The sequence below is a fragment of the Mesoplodon mirus genome, assembly GCF_964341445.2.
Source record: "Mesoplodon mirus genome assembly, chromosome: 14".
NCBI lineage: Eukaryota > Metazoa > Chordata > Mammalia > Artiodactyla > Ziphiidae > Mesoplodon > Mesoplodon mirus.
Genome location: NC_138990.1, coordinates 20,189,244 through 20,212,880, shown reverse-complemented (window position 1 = coordinate 20,212,880; position 23,637 = coordinate 20,189,244). Strand labels below are relative to the sequence as shown.

The window sequence follows — 23,637 nt, the reverse complement described above, 5'->3', positions numbered from 1 at the left end:
GGCACTCTACAATATAACATTCTTAACTTTTTACAGTACACTCTGGGTTAACATTATACCACTTCACATAAATAAAGAAAACTTATAACCATGTAGGTTCATTAAACGTACTGACTTTTAACTATCCTTAAGAACTGGAGTGAAAAAGCTCTTCACAATATTAAATCTCCTGGATTTCTTTGACACTGAAAGCTGATAGCTTAATGATAACTGATTGCATACTTTTGGCTACCAATCCCCCTAGACTTGATAACCGAAGTCCCCACCATGCTCATGGCTCCTTGTAAGGGTAACATCTATGACAAAGCATCTGAGGAGGAGGAGCCCTGTGTGGCTACAGTACTTTCAACCAGAGACCTCTCATTCAAGAACAGGAGTTGACAGACCCTTGAGAAATGTGTTCATAGACTAGGGACCATGAAGTAGCTTGAGGTGAAACCCTCTGTTCAGTTATGAGCTGTAGCAACCATGTCTTCGGAGAAGTATAGAGATAATGGACCAGGTGTGGCTGAATAGAGAAGTCTAATGAGGCAGATTAAGAGATTATGAGAGGCCATAAGGAGGGATGGGTTATGAGCACCAAAAAACTGAATAATAAAAACTAAGGAGTAGGGGACAGATGATGGAGGAGATTATGTGGAAGCTACTTGGAGAGGGAAGAGAAATGCAAAGATCTACAAAAATGCAGCAGAGTCTGAGCAAGTGGCCAAGTTGCATCTATGGAGGGGCTCTGGAGTAAGAATATGATAGTTATTAGCACTGTTCACCCAGTATTTCTTTTCCTTCAAGGCATCTGATAGGACTGCATGTCCAGCCTCTACCATGTGACTCTGCCTGGACAAATGTTGTGTTTAAATGAGTTTTGAGCAGAAGCGATATGTCCTTTACGGGATTGGGCATTTGTTTGCCGAGGTGGGGCTTTCCATGAATCTCCTCTCCTTCCCTCTGGCACAGAGACCGGCAGTGCTCAATACAGTGGCTGCTCTATAAGCCCAGATCCTGAAGAATAGAATGGAATGGAATGGAATGGAATAGAATGGAATAGAATAGAATAGATAGAGGGCTCTGTTGGCCAATAGAAGACAAGAAGTGTAAGTAAGAAATATACCTTTGTTGCTGTAGGCCACTGAGGTTTGGAGGGATGTTTATTACCAGAACATAACCTGGTCCATCCTGACTGTAAGATAAGACCTGAAATCACTAAAACCAGCTAGGTTCTAGTTACAGCCTTTGTGAGACCCCTCGTAAAGCACTTCCTATTCCTGGGTTACTGCGGTGTCTTCTATGGGCTGAATTATGTCCCTCAAAATTCATATGTTGAAGTCTTGGGCTTCCCTGGTGGCTCAGTGGTTAAGAATCTGCCTGTCAATGCAGGGGACACGGGTTCAAGCCCTGATCATGCAGCGGAGCAACTAAGCCCATGCGCCACAACTACTGAGCCTGCTCACCACAACTACTGAAGCCCGTGCCCCTAGAGCCCGTGCTTCACAACAAGAGAAGCCACTGCAGTGAGAAGCCAGCGCACTGCAACGAAGAGTAGCCCCTGATCGCCGCAACTAGAGAAAGCCCACGTGCAGCAACGAAGACCCAACGTCGTCAAAAATAAATAAATAAAATAAATAAATTTTAAAAAATTATAAGAGAAAATTCATAAAGTCTTAATTGCAGAATGTTACTGGATTTGGAAATAGTGCCTGTAAAGAGGTGATTAAGTTAAAATGAGGTCTTAAGGGTGGGGCCATTAATCCAATAGGACTGGTGTCTTTATAAGGAAAAGGAAGAGACACCAGGAGTGCACACAGAGCAAAGGCCATTGTGAGGACACAGCAAGTGATTGGCCACAAGCCAGGAAGAAAGGCTCCAGCCTCCAGAGCTGTGAGAAAATACATTTCTGTTGTTGAAGACACCCAGCTTGTGGCATCTTGTTATGGCAGCCTTAGTGGACGAATAGAAGATCTATGTCTTCCTGATTGTCTTGTGTATCTTTTTAATTAATCCTTATTGCTTGAGCTTGCCATAAACCCAGTTCCTTAAAAAAAAAGCCTAACTAAGTACTGACTCTACACATGTAAAAAAGCATTGGTGTATGTGTATAGCTGATTCGCTTTGTTCTGCCACAGAAATTAACACAGTATTGTGAAGCAATTACACTCCAATAAAGATCTATTAAAAAAAAAACATTATAAGTTCAGAGTCACAGCACAGTACAGCAGAAATGATCTTCACTGTACATCAGATGCTAGAAAGGTACAGAGAATAACACACACACACACACACACACACACAAATTGTATTCATCAACCTGACACAGGAAATTAAATAATGAATCCCGTTAATTTTCCATTTTGTATGAAAGGGCACTGGCACGTTAAGTTGTCATAGAGCAGTTCCTTGGCAACCACTTTCTTTGACTATTAAAAGAAATTAACTAAGAAATAAGAAACCCAGCAGTTACCTAGCAGTCTCCAGAACGACAGAGCCAGAAAAAGACAAATAGCATATGATATTGCTTATATTTGGAATCTAAAAAAAATGATACAAATGAACTTATTTACCAAACAGAAACAGACCCACAGACATAGAAAACAAAGTTATGGTTACCAAAGGGGAAAGGGGGGTGGAGAGAAAAATTAGAAGTTTGGGATTAACATATACACACTACTATGTATAAAATAGATAACCGACAGGGACTTACTTTATAGCAGGAAGCTACACTCAACATTTTGTATATGGGAAAAGAATCTGGAAAATATATATATATAACTGAATCACTGCTGTACACCTGAAACTACACAACATTGTTAATCAACTATACTTCAATTAAAAAAAAAAAAAGCTGGGCTTCCCTGGTGGTGCAGTGGTTGAGAGTCCACCTGCCGATGCAGGGGACACAGGTTCGTGCCCTGGTCCGGGAAGATCCCGCATGCCGCGGAGTGGCTGGGCCCGTGAGCCGTGGCCGCTGGACCTGCGCGTCCGGAGCCTGTGCTCCGCAACGGGAGAGGCCACAACAGTGAGAGGCCCGCGTACCGCAAAAAAAAAAAAAAAAAAAAAAAAGCTAAAAAAAAGAGACAGAAGGGAAGAAGCTTTTATACTTCACTCCTTAAAGGAAGGGAAAAAAGATCTGAAACTCAGGACAGGAGATTAAATATGGGAATCTCCCGAGTCTCTTAGGACTGACATCCTTGATCATTAGCTGCTTATAATTTCAGAAAGGCCAGGAAGATGACCTAAGCGGAGGTCAGAAAATTTAACAAAGAGAAGTAAGCAGTAGCATTTTATTGATTTAGGGCGCAGCCAAGATGTTTCTTTAAGGAAATTCTTTTCAATTTAAAGTCTGAACATTCTTCTCAGCCTGAAGAACAGCAGGGTAGAGGACGGGCCAACATATGTATCTCCCTCCAATCTTTCCCCCAGGCTCCAGACTTCTATCTCTAAAACTCCGTAAAATTTCTTTTCAGTGGCCTGTAGGTAAATGAAACTGAGCAGTTCAGAGCTAATAGCAATCACACACCCACACCCACCCCTGTTCCTCAGCCATGATCTCTTCAAGGAACCACCCAGCCTGGCCCCTCTGAGTCTGTGCAATCTTCCCCTCCCATCACCTCCATGCCAACTTGAAGCAAACGCCCAGAGGACTGACTTTCACCCTCTGGTGCTAGTACACCTGCAGGACAGGAAAAGTCATTTTAAGGCTGTTTAACCTCCAAACTTTTTAAACTATAAAAGCAAACATCGGTTGTGACCAGTAGATGTCAATTCACTGAAGACTAGCTCAGTGATTTGCTTCTTCTGAGAGGGTCAGTCTGGCACAGTGGAAATGTTACCGAGTCCAAGTTTGCTCTGCTGGGTGCACGACAGGCTAATAAACTGGAGACGAGGTGCTGGGCAGACCGAGAAGATGGCAGACTAGTGTCTGAAAATAACCATCTTTTCGGGGTTTGGATGCCAGTTTCTTTTATAGCACAGAGAGGGGGAGGAGATGAGGAGGTAAAGTAAAAAGGCCCTAAGATTTGCAAATATCCCCTGGAATGGCCAGCCTCGGGGAGGGGATGTGTTCATTTCTTCTTTCTTGCAGCCATTCGCAGGTGGACAGGGTCTGGATGCTTCCCTGAACAAAGGCACTTTGGTTTAACCTTCAGGCAGAGGGGCGGGGTTCCCCGAGGCAGGCCATTGTGTATAGACAGTCTCCTTTTAGGCAACAAAAGCAGCAGAAAGCAAAGATTAAAGTAAAAGAAACCAGAGCCAACATGGAGTCAGATTTGGCTCTTCTCTGTTACAGAAAGAGCAGTTTCTGAGAAAAAGTACTGCTCAGTAACTTTTTTTCACGAATGAATGAATGACGAATAAATAAATGAAAGATTCAAATTCAAGGGAACTCTGTCTCAATCAAACAGGACTAAACTTTGAAATAAAGTAGCTGGATTTCGGGAGCTCTCCGTTTCCTCCCACGCTGCGAGTATAATGCTCACTTACGTGATCCCAGGTGAGCAGGAGGGAACTGGGGCAAACCACAGCCCGGGGACACAACCAATGGCTCTGTCTCTGACCCATCACCTGGATGTGATGTGACAGGGCTGGCCCGCAGGACAGGTTCTGCCAGAGACCGTTCAGTTTTCCATAATCATTGAGGAAGCCACGGGGGAACAGACTAGCTGCTCACCACCTCTTCCAAACGGCCAGCTCGTGGCACTGCTCACATGACCCTGAGCAGATTTTTTTTTTCCACACCAAAGCCCGACACACCTGACACACCCTTGAGAACGCATGCAGGCGTGCTCTTTGGGACGGAAGAGTCTCTTGAAAACCACTGAACTAGGAAACTCTCTTGGCTGTCTGGAGTCCCCGGCTTAGAGTTTGCTTTTCTCCCAAGAAGTGTTTCTTTTCCAAATCCATGTCCATAGTTGCTCAACCCTACCTCCTGACAAAGGAAGGACAACGTGGTAACCAGCGGGGATCCGTTCTTCTTGCTGCCCTTGTGAACTGGAGTTAGTTCTAACCACCCTCCAGGGGCTCACAGTGCAGGCTGCTGGAAAACCTACTTGTACCCCTCAGACTTCAATTAGTCTGTTTCTTCAACCAGAAGACAATGAACCAAAGCAGTGTTTCTGAAACAGATTTGAGGACTTCCAATGACCTACGGTTGAAGTGTCCCTCTGCAACCCTGCACTGCCTGAGCGCGTCTCTGAATTATTTATACAGGCCCAAGGAGCAGATCTTTCAGGCTTCTGGTTAACAGGAGCGCACAGCTGAAACCCCAGGCACGGGGAGGTAAAGGTGTGTCCCAGCTGGGAAAGCTTAGGAGTCAAATTTGGCTTCTCTGTTGGTGAACACCTGACCCCCTGCACATCCTTGTTTGCTGGGGCCAACCCTGGGCTGCCCTCTGCCCATCATTTCTTCCAGCCCCTCCCACTGCCCAACCTGGTCCAAGCGCCAACCCAAGCTATTGTGTGTGTTGCATCACACACACACACACACACACACACCCCACCGCGGGCTCCACAGCCAGTACCATAACTGATGACCCATGGCAGCTGTGATCTGGGGAGAAACTCACCAGGCAGACCTCCAGCGGCTTTGATGAGAGTCAGGCCAGAAGGAAGATGCCTGGGCCCTGGGCCGGGTGGGCGCTTCCCTGTTGCTGCTAGGAGGGTGGTGCGCCTAGTGTCCATCTGGGGTTGAGGCCTGATCCCCATTTCCAGGCCGACAGACACCAACCAGATGGTCCATCTTGCGTGGAACCTCCCCTCGAACCCGGGAAGGGCAACGGGACTCTGATTCCTCACTTACTAGGTGTCGGCGTCTGTGTGTCTGATTTCAGAGTCTCCACAAAAACATCCTCTGGGGGCTTCCCTGGTGACGCAGTGGTTGGAAGTCCGCCTGCCGATGCAGGGGACACGGGTTCGTGCCCCGGTCCGGGAGATCCCACATGCCGCGGAGCGGCTGGGCCCGTGAGCCATGGCTGCTGAGCCTGCGCGTCCGGAGCCTGTGCTCCACGGCGGGAGAGGCCACGGCGGTGGGAGGCCCGCGTACCGCAAAAAAAAACCCAAAACACCCTCTGGGGTCAGACTAAACATTCCCATTTTACACATGAGGAAGCGGAGGCACAAAAGGATGGAATCACTTGCTCAAGATCACACTTGTTGAGTTCACGCCTCCCTTGTATATACCCACATTCTTGGCCAGCGGAAACTGTCTACTTGTAAAGGTATCTGCAGCCTCTCTCGTTTCCTAGGAACCTGCAAAAATGAAGGTAAATAAGGAGATAAAAAGAGGACAAGAAAAACCTTGCCCGACACTCCCCCAGAGAGAGAGTCTGTTCAGGCCTGTGTGCAGCGCTTCTTGCAGAAAAGCTGAGACCGCCAAGTCCAGACAGATGGGGCATGGCTTAGGCTGTAAGGAAGGCTCTGTGGCTCTCAGGCACCCATGGAGGTGGACTTCTATAAATAACACACCGACCCTGACACAGGCTCCAACGTGTGTGCTTCTTTCTCACACCATCAAGCAGTTAACTCAATTGGACACCATCTACTTAGAGACAGGGTCGGATCCCACAGGTTGAGGGCTCAGCCCCCCAGGACAGCCTACCCCCCACCCTGCTTCAGATGCCCATCTCAGGTCCAGGCTGTCACCTGGGCTTCTAACCCACCAGCCATAGTTGAGAGGTTCCAACAACCCCACCTTGGGTTTGATTAATTTGCTAGAATGGCTCACAGAACTCAGAGAAACATTTTACTCACTAGATGACCGGTTTACTACAAAAGGATCAAATGATATGGCTTATATGTGGAATCTAGAAAAAAGGGTACCAATGAACTTATCTACAAAACAGAAGTAGAGTTACAGAGATGTAGAAAACAAATTTATGGTTACCAGGAGTTAAGGAGTGGAAGGATATATTGGGAGATTGGGACTGACATACACACTCCTGTATATAAGATAGACAACGAATAAGGACCTCCTGTATAGCACAGAGAACTCTACTCAATACTCTGTAATGACCTATCTGTACGTGTATAACTGATTCACTCTGCTGTACACCTGAAACTAACACAACATTGTAAATCAACTGTACTCCAATAAAACTTTTTTTTTAATTAAGAAAAAAAAAGGAACTGCCAGGTGGGAGAGATGCTTAGGACAAGTTATGGGTCAAGGACAAGTTCTGGGGCAGGGGTGAAGAGCTTCCATGCCCTCTCCAGGAGCTCCACCCTCCCCGAATCTCCACCAACCTGGAAATTCTCCAAACCCAATCCTCTAGAGTTTTTATGGAGGCCTCATTACTTGCACTTGGTTGATTAAATCACTGGCCATGGGTCACTGAATTCAATCTCCAGCTCCTTTCCTGGAGGTGGGGATTTCGGGTGGTTTAGGGAGGGAGACTGAAAGCTCCAACCCCCTAATCACAAAATCCATTCCACTGGCAACCAGCCCCCTTCCTTAGGTTACTTAGGGGCTTTCCAAAATTCGCCTCATTAGCATAACAAAAGGCAGCTCTCTTCGCTTAAGAAATTTCAAGGTTTTAATGAGCTCTGTGCCCTGAATGGGGACAAAGACCAAATATATAAATCATAATATTAGAAACACTTTGTACTGAACCCTGTGCCAGGCACTGTTTTAAATGCTTACCTGTATCAACTCACTTTAACCCTCCAACAACCTGGTCTCCAGTTTACAGAAAGGAAACTGAGGGCCCAGAGAGGTTAAGTCACTCATCTGAAGTCACACAGTTTACTAGTACAGGAGCCAGGACTAGAACCAAGGCATTTGGCCTCACTGTCCATGTTCTTGGGCACAATTTACTGCCTCTTGAATGGGATGTTCCTGGAGCTAGGATTTCTTTGAGGTAGGAAAATATAAACCAGGGAGAATCCTGGAGGAAAATTCACCCTCAAATGAATGTTTTTAAAAATCTTTCCCGGATTAGACGCAGCTTCCTCTGGCAAGCTGTTCCCTGCCATCTAGCTTGGTTTGAACTCGCCATGGCATCCTCACACCGGCGGGTCCACGACTGTCCCCCACCACTGAGTGATGGGCAGAGGCTCTCAGCTCATCTTCGCACGCACAGTGCCCAGGACAGCACCCAGGACAGCGTCCATGGACAGGGCTCCACGAAGGTGTGGCAAGGAAGGACACTTCTCTCCCTGCGTGTGCCTACCCGTGGTTGCATCCCACCTCTAGGCTTTAGTCTCAGGGAGCAATTCCAAAGTTCCATGATGGGAGCTGGTCAGAGGGAGAGCCCCCTGGTTTGCTCGTAGCTTCCCTGACAAATCCCAATTCAAACGGAGCATCACTCTTGGGAATTAGAGGAGGAGGGCTGTGGTCACGGCACAGCCTGGGCACAGCCTTTCCTAGTCCGCATCACTCCTTCCATCATTCAATTATCCTCTCTGTAGGCAGCATCAGCATCTGTGATGCTCAGAGCTACCTGCTGGGTCCTACGATGATGGCGGGAGGCCTTAGGAGAAAAATCATAAGGGTCGACAAGGAACTAGTCAGCAAAGCTGGGCTGATAAAGGGATGCAAAGAGGAGATGAGAAGAGGTCAAAGGAATTCTAGAATAAGCGATCAGGAAATTCAGGCTCTAATGCCAGCAATAAGAATGCATAATAAATAGAGGGGCAAATTGAATGAAAGGTAGAAGGTCAATGCTAAGAAACTGTTGTTACTGATTGTGGGCTGGGAAAAGCAGTGGAGGACAACTTTTCACTCTATCTTTTGGATATTGGGCCGCATAGAATAAATTATATTCAATAAATGACTTCTCTGACAGTCTGTGGGTTTATAATAAAAATAACAATGAAGAAACTTAAGCACCTGGAGATCTGGTAATTCACCTGAGAGGCTCAAAGGACCAAGAACGGCCAGTACAGACAAGTGGGCACAGACACGCCAACTGAAAATTGTTGCTCACCAGTGGGTTCTACAAGGAGGAAACCAACGGCCTCTGAAGTCGCTGACCTCAAACACCCCCTGCAAGGAGTTCAGGGCAGAGATCAAGAATGAGACTCTCTGTGTCCCAGGTAGATAGTTTCAGGAGAAGATTTTATGAGCCCAATTTCTTGCATCTTCTCATATCTAGAAAAGCACTAAAATCATTAATGGTGACATCTGCTCTTCATGACTAGCGAAGTGACACACTTCTGCCAAAGTGTGTGCTTTGACTCCACGAACCCCCTTCACCAATAGCACATATTTAAGACCTCCCCTCTGACCTCTTTGGAGCAGTTCGTCCAAGCTCTCTGATAGGCTATCTCCCAGGCTATGGTCTACATTTTGCCCCAAACCACTTAACTCGAGACTTTCACGTTGTGCAATTTTTTTCAGTTGACAGACACCTGGGGTCAGGGGGGTCCTCTGCTCTGAAGCACTGTTTTAGATCAAGCGGGCTCCTTCACAAAATGGGGACAGCAATCCCACCACAGTAGGTTGCTATAAAGCTCTAAGAAGAAAGAGTAGATAAAATACCTGCCAGTGTGACTAGTCCAAGGGTCCTGCTCAGAAACTTTATTGCAGCTCTCCCTCTACCACTCTCTCGCCCACCTTATGCCTAGAGAGTGGACTACAGTGGCAGCAAGACGTGAAATGAAGACACCACCAGAGGAAGGAGGAAAAGAAAGTGGTGGGGAGAGAGGGAGGTGGGTGAAGAACCAGCATGAAGTAGGAGTTGGGAGCAGAGATGCTCTGGAGCCAGGCTGCCTGGGTTCCAACCTCAGGGGGGCATGCCGGCACCTCCCAGGTGAGGTGGAGGAGGGGACATGGGGCAAGATGATAGAAACCGTGGTGGCATCACCTTGCTGCTTATTCAGCAAATTGATGCAGGAAAACCAGGGAGGAATACAAATATAAGAACAATCTGCCTACGATACATGACGCAGTGCCATGTTTAAAACCAAATGCTTGGGCTTCCCTGGTGGCGCAGTGGTTGAGAGTCCGCCTGCCGATGTAGGGGACACGGGTTCGTGCCCCTGGTCCGGGAAGATCCCACATGCCGCGGAGCGGCTGGGCCCGTGAGCCATGGCCGCTGAGCCTGCGCGTCCGGAGCCTGTGCTCCGCGATGGGAGAGGCCACAGCAGTGAGAGGCCCGTGTACCGCAAAAAATAATAATAATAAAAATAAATAATAGCCAGCATGCCTGGAGTTCTCACTGTATGATGAATGCTCACTATACTAATAGCTTAATGGGAATTTTCCAGTGACCCTATGAGCTAAGAAATACCATCAGCCCAATTTTACAGAAATAGGCACAGAGATGACCAGAATCTTTCCCGGAGCCACATACTGGACTTGGCCAAACAAGCCAGTTCTGTTTTGGAGAAAGAGCACTGGATTTCCTACCAACTGGACATGAGCCCAGTCTCCTCACAGGTAACTTGTTGGTTCTCTCCTGTTCCTCTCAGCTCCATGAGTTGAAAATTCAAAAGGTAAGAATAAAAGAAAAGAGATTGGGAAGAGACAGACCTGGGCACCCATGTCTGCTCTGTCATGGCCAGGCAGGATACCCTTGTGCAATTTATTGTACTCCTTTTGCCTTATTTTCTTCATCTGTGAAATGTGACTATTAATTCAGCTCACAGTAAAATCTAAGGATTTAATAAAATAATAAATGTACAAGTGACCCCATACAGGGCCTGGGTATAGTGGCTGCATCTGTCTTACTGCTATGATGCTGGCCATGAGATTTCAGCTGGGGATACTAGTTATTATTTGAAAGCTACTGGGGTTTTGTCTCTTCTCCCTTTGCCCACCATTAAGGAAGTTCTCATGATTGGAGTCATAACCTAAAATATTCAGCGAGAGGGAGAAATAAGTGGACAAGAGACCTGGAGGGTCAGGTTCATTGTTCTTTCGATGGTTGCATCTCCTCTGGAGCACCTCCTCTTTCGTGAGAGGCAGCTCTTTTCGTGCGATAAGGATCTGCAAAGTTGTCACATGTAACCCACTAATCACAGGTCTCTCTCTGGATGACTCAGACTTTCTGCTGAAAGAGCCCGCCTGTGATGGCTGCCCTCGGGAAGGCTCCCTCCTCAATGAAAGGGTGAGTCCAAGGCCCTTGGCTCAAAAGACAACTGCACTGCATTAAATACCAGTTGCTCTCAAACTGCTTTCTAAATCCGGCCCCGAGCTTCTCCAGTTTCACGCAGGGATGCACAAGTGCCCCAGCACACACTTAATATCACTGTGCTGTGGGTGACCCCAGGGTGACCCCGAGTGACGTGTGGGCACCTCCATCCCCACCCCGGAGCCAGCACCGCGGCAGCTTCACCACGTGGAGGTCACAGCAGTGCCCTCAAGCAGATACTCTGGTCAGCTGAAAATTACAATTTTATTTGGAAACAATCATTTCAAAAAAAAAGTCCAAGTGGAAACAATTAAACTTTGGGAAAGTCAAACAAATGCAGTTAGCAAAGAAACCCCAGGCCGTGATTGGCTCTAGATGTAAAGTCTAGGGAAAACTCAGGCTGAAGTGCGTCTCAAGTTCAGAAGCAGCACCACAGAGGGAACAGAGCCACATGTTTTCGTGGGTCGTTAACAAAGACTATGTCTCAGCAGCAACGTTTGTAGGTTGTATCAAGAAAGAGCTTGGTCTGTGAAAATTAAGTGAGGTGATATTGTCATTGCTAAATTTCTCTAACGATTTAGGAAGGGAAAGTTGGATAATTATCTCAGAATGGGCTGCCAGGAGGTGGCCTTGATGTTGACCCAGATGAGCACCCTCAAGGGCATTGCTTTCGTGGGGTTACAGTCAGCAAGGGACCCCAAAGAACTTGGATATGAGTAAAATGAGATGCTCTCTGGATAAACTGTGAAACGGAGGCATCGTGGCTCAGAGGGGTGCCTTAGGAGGTGGAACTGGTTCCCAGCCAAGGGGACTTATTCCACTGTAACAAAACCCAAAGTCAGAAAGCACCTGAAGGGAGAATGGGTGGAGGCACATCTAGCCCAGACCTTTCCCAGACATAGCATCGTTTTAGATCAAGATATATCAGCTCTTTCGACCTAAAGGCCGTGAACAAGTAGTTCCCAAACATCAGCCATCTTCTGAGGTGCTGGTTAAAAATACAGATTCCCAGGCTCTGTTCCCAGAGAGTGGGGGTCAGTGGTCCTGGGTTGAGGTTTGGCCATCTGAGTGCTCACCAAGCCCACCTGGGGGATTCTGAGGCACGTGGCTTGAGGGCCACACACTGAGAAATGAGATATGTAAATGAGATGGCAGGCTGGAGTCCAGGCTCCCCTGGCAACCGGCAGACACCTTGGCTTTCTGAGATGCCCGCCCAGCAGGGAAGAACAGGCAGGTCTGATGAGTCTAGTATCTCGCTCAATAGTTAGAGATTCTCATTATGAATAAATAACCTGGCTTCTGACTTCAAGTGTGGGTCTCCTCCACTTGGTGAATCCACCCCGGATATCTTGGATTATTTTCAAATGCTTTTTCCCCCAGTACTATCCATTTTGGCATAAAGTCCTCATGATAAAATAGTGTGTGCCACGATGAACAGCAAGGTCCTACTATTGATATATAGCACAGGGAATGATATTCAATATCCTGGGATAAACCATAATGGAAAAGAATTTTAAAAACAATGTATATATGTGTATTACTAGGTCACTTTGCTGTACAGCAGAAATTAACACAACGTAAGTCAACTGTACTTCAATAAAATAAATAAATTAAAATTTAAAAAAGAAAAAATAAAGAAAATTATGAATAACATCACTAAAAAATTGTGTGCCAGGTGAATTAAATAATTAATTGTAAAAGGGAAAAAAATTAAAAAACAAAACAAAACGTGTGTGCATGTTCTTTGGTTAGGCACAGTCTCGGAAAGCAAAATGTGAAACCCAGGGCAATAAAAGAATATGTTAGTAGGTTTGACTACATACATATTTTAAACTTTTACAGATAGAAGATACATGACTTAAAAAAATTTAAGTGACAGAATGGGAGAAAATATTTGCTTTTTATGTAACATTCAAGTTTATATAATTTAAAGTTTATCTAAAGCTTAAAGTTTAGATAATTTAATGAGTTTCTACAAATCAATTAAAAAAGAAAAAAAACAGCAACTGGTCTCAAAGAAACATTGACAAGAAGCGATATTTGCATACAATAATTGGGACATACTGATAAAAAATTACTCATTGTTTATAGGAAATTCAAATTTAACTTGTAACCTGTATTTTTTTTTAAGTCTGGCAACCCTGAAAGGACATGAACTTCCAATTCATAGCGTAAGAAACACTAATGATCCACCATCTTTGAAAAGATGCTTAATATCATCATGCAGATTATAGCAAACATGTGTCATCCTTTTTTGCTCATTAGATGGGAAAACATTAAGAAAGCAATACCCCTTGTTGACAATGATACAAGGAAATATGCACTTAATACACTGCGTATGGAAATGCAAGCCCATAAAGATTTCTGGAAAATCTTGGCAGCTGTATACATAAAAACTAAAATTAAGGTTTAATGTATTTGGTAAAATGAGAAGGGTCCTGAATGGCTCTACTGCAAGTTCCCCCTGCAATCTGACCCCGCGGTAAGGTCCCCCAGCCCAATAACCCTCCTTATCAAGGGACCAGGCACAGTATTCGTATATCTATGTGTACTGGGGATCACTTCCCTGACAGTCTGTGGAATTACTCAGAAGACTTTGATGGGCTTCCTTGGTGGTGCAGTGGTTAAGAATCCGCCTGCCAATGCAGGGGACACGGGTTTGAGCCCTGGTCTGGGAAGATTCCACATGCCGCGGAGCAACAAAGCACGTGTGCCACAACTACTGAGCCTGCGCTCTAGAGCCCGCAGGCTACAACTACTGAGCCCGCACGCCACAACTACTGAGGCCCACGTGCCTAGAGCCCGTGCTCTGCAACAAGAGAAGCCACTGCAATGAGAAGCCCAGGCGCTGCAACGAAGAGTAGCCCCCACTCACCGCAACTAGAGAAAGCCCGCACGCAGCAACAAAGACCCAACGCAGCCAAAAATAAATAAATAAAATAAATAAAATTTAAAAAAAGAGATTAAAAAAAGACTTTGAAAAAGAATAGATACATATATATACATAACTGAATCACTTTGCTGTACATCTGAAACTAATACAACATTGTTAATCAACTATGCTCCAATATAAAATAAACATTTACAAAAAAAGAGAGCAGGGAACCTCATCTCATTCAACATCATTGCCACCCAAGCAGTTAGCACTGTGCCCAGAACACAATATGTACCAAATGAAAGTTTGTTAAATAAAAAAATAATAAGTCAATCACATCATCCCCTAGGAACCAGGAGGTACCCCATCCTTCTACTAGTTCCTCCCACAGTCCCTGAGAGCTCACTCTGTTCCCCAGGGCAGCACCCATGTGGCCCGGCATGGTGTGCGGTGGCCCCCTACTCTGGGCTGTGAGTATAGGTGACGCACACAGTTGTCATTAGTCTCATCTGTTTAGCGTTGGTGTCACTCCATAACCTTCTGGTGGGAATCCCTCCTTCATCATTTGAATGAAGAGGAGGCGATTATAGCAGCATCTCTCAAATTTTTAAGTATACCTACTTTTTAACCCCAAAATTTCACTTCCAAGAATATATCCTATAAAAAGACTCACAGGGCCCGTGAGCCATGGCCACGGGCCCGTGAGCCATGGCCGCTGAGCCTGTGCGTCCGGAGCCTGTGCTCCGCAGCGGGAGAGGCCACATCAGTGAGAGGCCCACGTATAGCAAAAAAAAAAAAAAAAGACTCACAAGTGTGAAAAGAGATGCATGCAGAAACAAGAATACTTATCGCAACACTGTTTTTTAAAGTGAAAAATTGACAACCACCTGAATATTCACCCATCAAGAACTGGTTAAATAAATCTTTATAAACATAATCTATGAAATACTCTGCAACAGTGGAAAAGAGCTAGAAAGAAGTCCAAGATTTGGTACGTCTAAGCAGTACATATGATTTAATGCCACCCACTTTATGTAGAATGATGTATCAATACATCTATATCTGCGTACGTATATGCATGTGTCCATGATAAAAATGGGGAGGGAAATGCAAACTGCATCCAAGGGGGAGGGAAGAGGGTCAGGTGGAGGCTTTTGTGTTTTATGCTGTATGATTTTGTACTATTTAAGTCTTTTACACTGAAAATGCATTCTAGTATTACTTATGTGGTGTGATATAAATGTAAGAATAAGAAAAGTACATAAAAATTTATATAAAATCACATAGACTAACTCCTGGTGAAGGTTTGCAGTAACGTAAGGAAACTGGGCAATGCAGCAGCCAATCTGGAATATTTCAGCACCTCTAGCCAAAGTCATCCCTGGGCCTTAATGCTCTGCGCTGATGTGGCCTGTAAACCCTTCTCGGCCTCTCTCTGGAAGGACTCCTAAGCAAAGCTGCTCCGTCACGTTCTCCGGGGGAGTCACACAGTTGAGACTGATATACACGCCAATGCATTTGTGCAAATCCTCTGTCATCTCTCTCCCTACCCCTACCTTTTATTTAACTTCATCATCTAAAACAGAGCTTAAAAAAAAGCATCTAAAGGGAAGGAGGGTGAGGTCCCGTGACTGAGAGAAAATAAAAGCACAGGTACTGCTTGTCCTAATGAGAAAACCCAGAAGAGCCTTAAACCCAGAAGAGCCTTTAGCCACGGTTTCTGCTTGCTCAGTGAAACACCGAATTCACTAAAGAATCATACTTCCTCTCTCCTGCTTCTCCTTTAAAGAAGCCAGTGGATGGCAAGCAGCGTAGTGAGCGAGCGCGGGCACCGTGCAGATCCCAAGGGCAGTGGCCAGACCTGGGGCCACACTGCCCTGGCCCACCTCTGTCCTGCTGAGGCCCAGGCCTGCCTGGCCTTCTCCACCCCCCAGGCCCCTCATCTCCCTGGGGACGGTGGGGGGCCGCATCTCACCACGCTGATGCCATCGTTGAGGAGGGCCTCCCCGAAGATCATCATATACAGCTGCTCATTCACCCGCGCCTCTTCAAACACGGCCAGCACGGCCACGGGGTCCACGGCCGAGATCAGGCTCCCGAACAGCAGGTTCTGAAGCAGGTTGACGTCACTCAGGCCAAAGGCCTGGACCTGGCAGATGAGGTAGAGCGAGAGGCCAATGCCGAAGGCATTGATCAGGGCCCCCAGCCCTGCCCACCACAGGATGGATCCGATGTTCTCGAAGAAGGGCCGGGTGGGCATGAAGTAGCCGCCCTCCAGGACGATGGGCGGGAGGAGGTACAGGAAGTAGATGCTCGAATCCATGACCGGAGGCGATTTGTGGTCGGTGCCGAAGATGATGGCGCCCACCAGGGCCCCGACGAGGATGAGCAGGCAGCTCTCAGGCATGAGGCCCGGCAGCCGGTGGTAGACGTGGAAGCCTGCGGAGAGCAAAGAACCACGTTTAGACGTTGGCAAGTAACCCGGCTCTGGCCCCCAGGACACCAGGGGAGGGGTGTGCAAGAGGCCTTTCAAAGCCACGCAGATGGCAGCATCTCCGGGCCCAGCCTCAGCACCCACCTGTAGCAGGAGCTGCAAGTGTGGCTGCGGCTTGATGTGAGGAAGTGCTTCCCATGCTCAGTGCAGGTTCCAGCATCTTCTCAGCCAGCCGTGCCCTCCTGTTTTCCCCATCCTGAGGGATCCGAGTGGTGGGACTCTTCTGCTCTCATGCAAAACCCACCTTTGAAGCTCCTGCAAGAGTCTGTCACAGTGACCTAAACCCCAGTTCCTTCCAAATTTACCTCATCTCACTTCCTTCTCCACCACAAACAAATGAATAAAAATGAAAAGTCTTTATTTTGTTTCCTTTACTTAACCAATGACATTGCCACCCAGTCAGCCATTTGAGAGGAAATCAAGTCGCATTCTTATGGGGACCCCGTCACCTTTGCCCCTTCATGCAATTGGCAACCTATTTCATCAGTTACGTCTCCCACTGGCTGCCCCGGAAGTCCGTCTCCTCCTGTACACTCCTGCAGCCACTACCTTCACTGAGGACTGCCCCACTTCTCATCCTACTTACTGTGGTGTCTTCCTGATCTCCTCCCTCTCCCTCCCCCTCCCGGTCTATTCCACATCCTGCTGCCACATGACTATTCTACACCATGTTATCTGATTGTTCAATTCCCCACCTAAGACTCTGAAGGCACACAAAGCGTCTCATGGAATTTAAACTGAGAGTATTTGTTAAGCATCCCTGTGACAAGAACAACCCACTGTAAGTCCTGTGAGGTGGAGGACCAAACATGTTTTCTACAATTCCAACTACTGATGAAATTTTAGAAACATTCTTAACAAATAAGAAGATAAAGCCAATATAATGTATAAGTATACAGAGAAGGGTATATTGAATATATCAACAAATATGACAAGAGATCCAGGCACAGCAGGCCACCTGGGGCTCTCCCCGAGTCCGTATCCCACACACCCTGCACTGTCTTCATGCAACCTACATTATAGCCAAGCTCACGCCTTTTCATCCTGGAGGCCTCCTTTCTTGTCTTTACATATTATTATTGTTGCCTGCATTGTGCTTCTCTCCACCCTATTTTGGTCCTGCTCAATCCTTAAGGTTAAGCTTTTCCCAATCTCTTCCCAAGAAATAATATGTCCTCCTTTGAATTATTGTAACATTTTATCTGTACCTGTTCAACAACGATCCTTTTCTACCATTTTTGGTCCATGACTTTTCTCCCCTACTAATCTCTAAACTCCTCAAACTCAGGCAGGATGGCACACATCTTTATATCTCCCCAAAGCGCTTAGCAAGATGTCTTGTCCATAACAGCATGTCTAATTGCTAAAAGAATCTTTCTTAAGTATATAAATGAATGAATGAACAGGTCAGCTGTTCATCAGAGAAGCTCTTGCATGGGAAGGAGAAGTTGAACAGGTTTTGGAGAATGAGTGGGACTTACATAGTTGGACAACAGAGGGAAGGCATTTTAGGAGGGGAGAACTCCAGGAGAAAGAGGGGAGAGACAGGGATGGCCCAGCCAGATATTTTTGACATTCACTGAGGAGATACATCTGGCCAGAGCAAATTTTAATTGGGAAGAGTACTGATTTTTTTAAAAAAATTTTATTGGAGTATAGTTGCTTTACAATGTTGTGTTAGTTTCTGCTGTACATCAAAGTGAATCAGCTATATGTATACATATATCCCCTCTTTTTTGGATTTCCTTCCCATGTAGGTCACCACAGAGCACTGAGTAGAGCTCCCTGTGCTATACAGTAGGTTCTCATTAGTTATCTATTTTATACATAATAACAATAGTGTATATATGTCAATCCCAATCTCTCAATTCCCCCCACCCCCCTTTCCCCTTTGGTATCCGTAGGTTTTTTCTCTATGTCTGTGTCTCTATTTCTGTTTTATAAATAAGCTCGTCTATACCATTTTTTTCAGATTCCACATATATGCATTAATATATGATATTTGTTTTTCTCTTTCTGACTTACTTCACTCTGTATGACAGACTCTAGGTCCATCCATGTCTCTACAAATGACCCGATTTCATTCCTTTTTATGGCTGCATAATATTCCATTGCATATATGTACCACATCTTCTTTATCCATTCCTCTGTTGATGGACATTTAGGTTGTTTCCATGTCCTGGCTATTGGAAGTGTACTGATTTTGAGCCAAGCAATGGAGGGCCTGAAGTTCAAGGCTAAGGAGGTAGGCTCCCTCCCATAGGCCTTGGGGCCATGGAATGTCTCCTTAGGAAGTTTTAGGTTCAGCCATCCAAAGAACTCGTGGGTTTCCCTGACCACAGCTTTGAACTTCTCCATCCACCATCAGCAGGCAGGTTAATACAATGGAGTGTCAAGAGACATTATTCCAAACCACACAGCCCACTGGCTTCAAGACCAGCTTAAGGCCTCCTTCTAAAGTCCTGCTCTGTCCATTTCCTAATAACAGCTTCCTTCTTCTCCTCTCTCCTCCTCCTTCTCCTCTCTCCTCCTCCTTCTTCAGTTAGTGCTTATTTAACCACACTTAGCTTTTTAAATATGTAAAGTAGGCGGAAGAGCCCATAGTGTGATTTTCTCAGGCCCCATGTCTCCCCAGTCTGGTCCTGCTTCCAGGGATCTAGTTTCCTGAAATGGATCCAATGTCACCTTCCTGAAGCCGAGTTGCATCTACACAGTGATAGCAGGAAGAGGGTTTAACCTGTAAGCAGGGCCCTTTAAGGGAAATGCTACGTGAGTTTCACATTTCAAAATTCTTCTCCCCTTCCATAATGGACAATAGAGTCAGTCACTTTGAGGTTTTAGTTCCCTGGCCTGAAACTTAAAAGGCCACGAATAACAAAGTCCAGCCTGAAAGTCAAAGATGGCCCTATCAGAGCACCTATTAGGCAGTACTAGATTCACCCATCTTCCCCCTTGAGGCTGGGGACCACAGTCATTCCTACACCTTGCCTGGGTGCTCAATAAATGTGTCTTGATAGAATGATGGAATAAAAGAATACTAGCGATTATTAATTATATTTTGATTCAAGATTTATAATATAGAATCTAAAAAAGCGATATGGTTTCCTTAAGTGTTAAAGTTTTATGTCATTATTATTATTTTTTTGCCCCAGGTAAACAAGCTACCATATATAAAGCTACAAGACCAGTACTTGGATCACAGTATATATTCAGTAAATTTGACCTTCTTTTCATGTACAATATAAAAATAATCTGAATTCTTAAAGTCCAGTAAATATGAAATTGTGCTTGAATAAGCATGATTCAACTGATAACCTACTTCAGTTATTTTCTTTTTCTAAAGTATGTTGAGTGGCATCCTCATGAAAATCAAGAACACTTAAACAGCAATTCTATGAACAATAGCATCCTTACAGGACTCTGAACTTGTAGTCTGGGCACACACAACATCTCTAAAGGACAATCTGTGTCTTATGCTAATATAAAACATATACTTTGCGCCTTGAGATGTTCACTGATATAGAATAGAAGGCTCTTTCCATTAGAAAATTCTTATTTGTACCAAAAAGAGATCTCAGAAATAATTTCACAGATGAATGAACTGAGATGAAGAAAGACAGAGCTAGTCAGTGGAATCAGCTAGTTTCCTGATTCCAGACCAACTTCACCCATTACTGTGAAAAGGAAGGGAGTGGGTGGGGTCAGAATCTCTGGCATTTTGACAAAGGAAAACTCAAGATCACATAAGACCAACTTGAACGTTCTCAGTATCCACGTGGTTGCATGAAAGGTGTTAGACCCCTAGCTCTGAACTGAGAATATCATCCCTTTGGAAACCCATTTTTACTTGAGCCCTTCTCAGAAATAATGTGCAACCCTCTGTGTCATTTAGTCATTTGATAAACTGCACAAGAGTTCTTCAAACTAAGAATTTCATTCTATCTTCACATCTTATGAGCTCAAAATGAACAGCAGTTATGACGGGCACCTAATGAATATGCCAGCACCCCGCCAACATCCATGGGCAGGGAGTTAGATGAAAAGACAGAGCCCAGCATCCTGATGCCAAGGAGTTAACTGCCCGATTTCATGGCTCACCCCATATTTCATAGCTGTTCCAGAGGAATCATATAAACAAGCACTAACATGATTCATAAGGTCTATTTCAATGAGGCAATCTTATCTACTCAAATAACAAAGTTCATAACTAAAGCAAAGGAGACATTATGCTTGACAATTAAGATATTTGTATTAGTTTCCCACTCTGGAATAAGCTGTTTCTAAGGAGACAAGGGGGTGAACTTGGAGATTAAATGGTCACAGAGTGGAAACCATCACTTTGCCCTGGGCACAAAGAACCCTAGTTAGAATTTCATCTATTAACTTGAATCCACTTTATGTCACAGAGGAAACCAGGGGTGCTCCACTGGTTCCATTCGGCTCAGGTGTAAACAAAGATTTTACTGACAGATACCATCTCTATTCCACCGTATCCCATCACTGAGTGATACGAGTTGCTTCTGGTTGCCTTGATTCTTGCTTTCTGTCCATTTGCAAGGAGCACATGCCACTTTTAAAGAATAAACAATGTGCGTCGTTGATGAAGCCCCTGGTTCCATGGCCAAGAATGAAAGAAGCACATTTTACAGAAGAATCATTATATGGTTCCTGAAATTTCCAGTGGGCATCATTCCAAGCTCAACATACTTTACTCTGTATTTCTTAAAGCATAGAACTCGAGATTTTTATATGCCAAATAGTGTCACATGGCTGCCACCCTGAAAGGAGAGGAAATCCAAACAACCGAGAGCCCAAAAGTAGGCTCTTAAATTTCAAAACACAACCTGAAGTATTAAATGGCTTGACAAAAATCAGTTATGACTTTCCCTTGACTCAGGAATAGAATTTTTTATGTAATAGCAGCAAGAGTTAAAATCCACTTAATTCACCATCTACAAGGCATTTTATCTCACGTGGAAAACAACTCCTCAAACCAGGTAGATGTTTGGGACCTTACCTATTTTTGCAAGGGATGCTAGGAGGATCCAGAGGGTGACCTCGTAAGGAATTTGCACATAGTCATAATCCAGTGCGAAAACAGATACCGTCTCAGCTGGCTCAGAGCTGGCAGCAGCAAACCGAACATTAAGCTCATGCTGGGCAGAGGAATTTGTGGATTCATTCAAATCAGAAGATGCTCCACCACACTTGAGGGCCACTATCAAGAACAACCAATTCCAAGGACCGAAAGGCACAAGCATCTGAAAACCCATGCTGTGGGCTTCTCTTACTGTGTGTGCCTTTGGGTGCTGCACTTCTGAAGTGAGGAGGGTTTCCAGAGAGCGGCAGCATCTACCTGGGCAACAGGTGAAATACGCACAGTCCGTGGGTCATTCCAGGAAGAGTCCGAGCACGTCACTGAGTTCTGAGTATAGATATTTTCAAATCACCTTTAAAGTATTTGTGTTCAGGCAACTCAACCTCTGGCCCAAATGCATCTAGTCATTCAATAGACTTGAGAAAGCCCAGGGATCTACCTGTGCGACCTTCATCCGATCGTGATTTGAAGAGCAATTTATGAAGCAAAAATACTTCTTCATTCCAAGCTGTTTCCTCACCTCACTGCACACTGGTTTCACTTTGTGAGTGAAAATTAAAAAGGGTGCCACGGTGCTCATTCCAGATGTCACTAGAGCCCTTCTAACCAGGAAGAGAATCCCTCCCTCTTCTCCAGACCCTAGGAAAGGAGCTACCTGTTCTGCACCCGGTCCTTCTCTCCTCCCCCTGCTAGCTCACTTGTTTTGAATGGCCGAGGCTGCAGGTAGCTCTTGAACTACACTTAATTATTTGCTCAGATTTGACTTTTGTAATGAAATGCTTTCCCTGAGTTCCCTGGGGGTTACACTGCTGACACCTAGTGGGCGGCCACAATACTACACCTTGACCGGTTCAAGGATGAATGACCGTGTAATTCTCATCTAAACCAGGGCACTTCTGAAAGTACAGGAGACCTATTAATAATCATACCAGACCACAGCTGGAAACCAGAACAGTGCTGGAAAACTGTGTCATGTGGTCACTGTAAAAGAGGGAGGAGGAGGCGGCAGCATAGAATATGTCTAGATAGTAATTCAAAACACGAAGCTCTAGCGCTCCATAAACTTTACATAGTATTAAAAAAAAGAACAAGCAGAGGAACAAGCTCCATGAAATACCTCTAAAAACCAGTTTTGAAAAATTCTGTGGCACATCCAAACTTTTCATTTGATAGAATCGTGTTATTACGGCCTATTTGTTCAAAAGAAGCAGTATAACAGACTGTTTATGGAAGAATTTTGAGATGGATGCCATGAATCTATTCCTATTTCCTCTACATCTGGCCAGATGACTGTCGCCAAGTCACTTACCTTTCAAAGCGTCCCTGTCTAAAAAGAGGGAATGGAATAATATCTATCTCATTGAGTGGCTAGGATCATTAAATGAGATAAAACAAGTAAAGTATCTGGCATATAACTGATGCTTAATAAATGTTAGTTTTTATTATTAATCACATCTATTATTCTGTCTGAGGATAAGAATTCTGTTGCAGTGATGAACAATGCTCAATAGAGAATGAGAATTATTATTCATAATCCATAGACTATCTCAACACCTATTCCATATCAAACTGCAGGGTGATTTGCATCTTTTCTCTTCATTCATATTAGCGCATGTAGATGGTTCCCACTTCAGCCCCACACTCAGCGAAGATCACTGGAAAATTGAGGTGGAACATGTTGAGGAAAGCTAGCTTCTAGACGTAACTTCTTAGTAAGGCAATAGAATTAAAAGCTCACATTTGGATTTTTTTTCTTCTCTTTCCTTCACAGTTTGCCTCTAAAATTGACCAGATCCAGTCACTAAAACGAGACTATCAGGTAAACCACAGAAGATGGCTATATTGGGTCAATTTTTCTTTTCAGAAAAGGTTACATGAATAGCCTTGTGATGGACAACTTCTTTATAATAGATATTTTATCTTTTTATTTGAATTTTGTTTTATGTTTCTTCTAAAAAGAAATGAGAGAGAGAGAGAGCGTTTCCCATGGTGCTCTGTGGAAAGACCAAAACTAAGCACCAGGAAGCCTCTGTCCTCAGGCATTAATTATCTGACTGACTTTGAGAAAGTCACTTTACCGTTTAAGCCTCAATTTTTTCATTTCTACAATG

General features: G+C 44.9%; 1 protein-coding gene across 1 annotated transcript in view; it reads right to left on the bottom strand.

The window, feature by feature from the left end:
* Positions 1-21,701, bottom strand: part of SLC9A4 (solute carrier family 9 member A4) — a gene marked incomplete at both ends in the record, with an annotated part of 51,410 nt that extends 29,709 nt beyond the window's left edge. Inside the window, 2 exons of the mRNA XM_082642681.1 lie at positions 15,910-16,373; positions 21,446-21,701. Coding sequence (XP_082498807.1) covers positions 15,910-16,373; positions 21,446-21,701 — 720 coding nt within the window. The remainder of the gene's footprint in view (positions 1-15,909; positions 16,374-21,445) is intronic.
* Between the last annotated feature and the right edge of the window lie 1,936 nt (positions 21,702-23,637).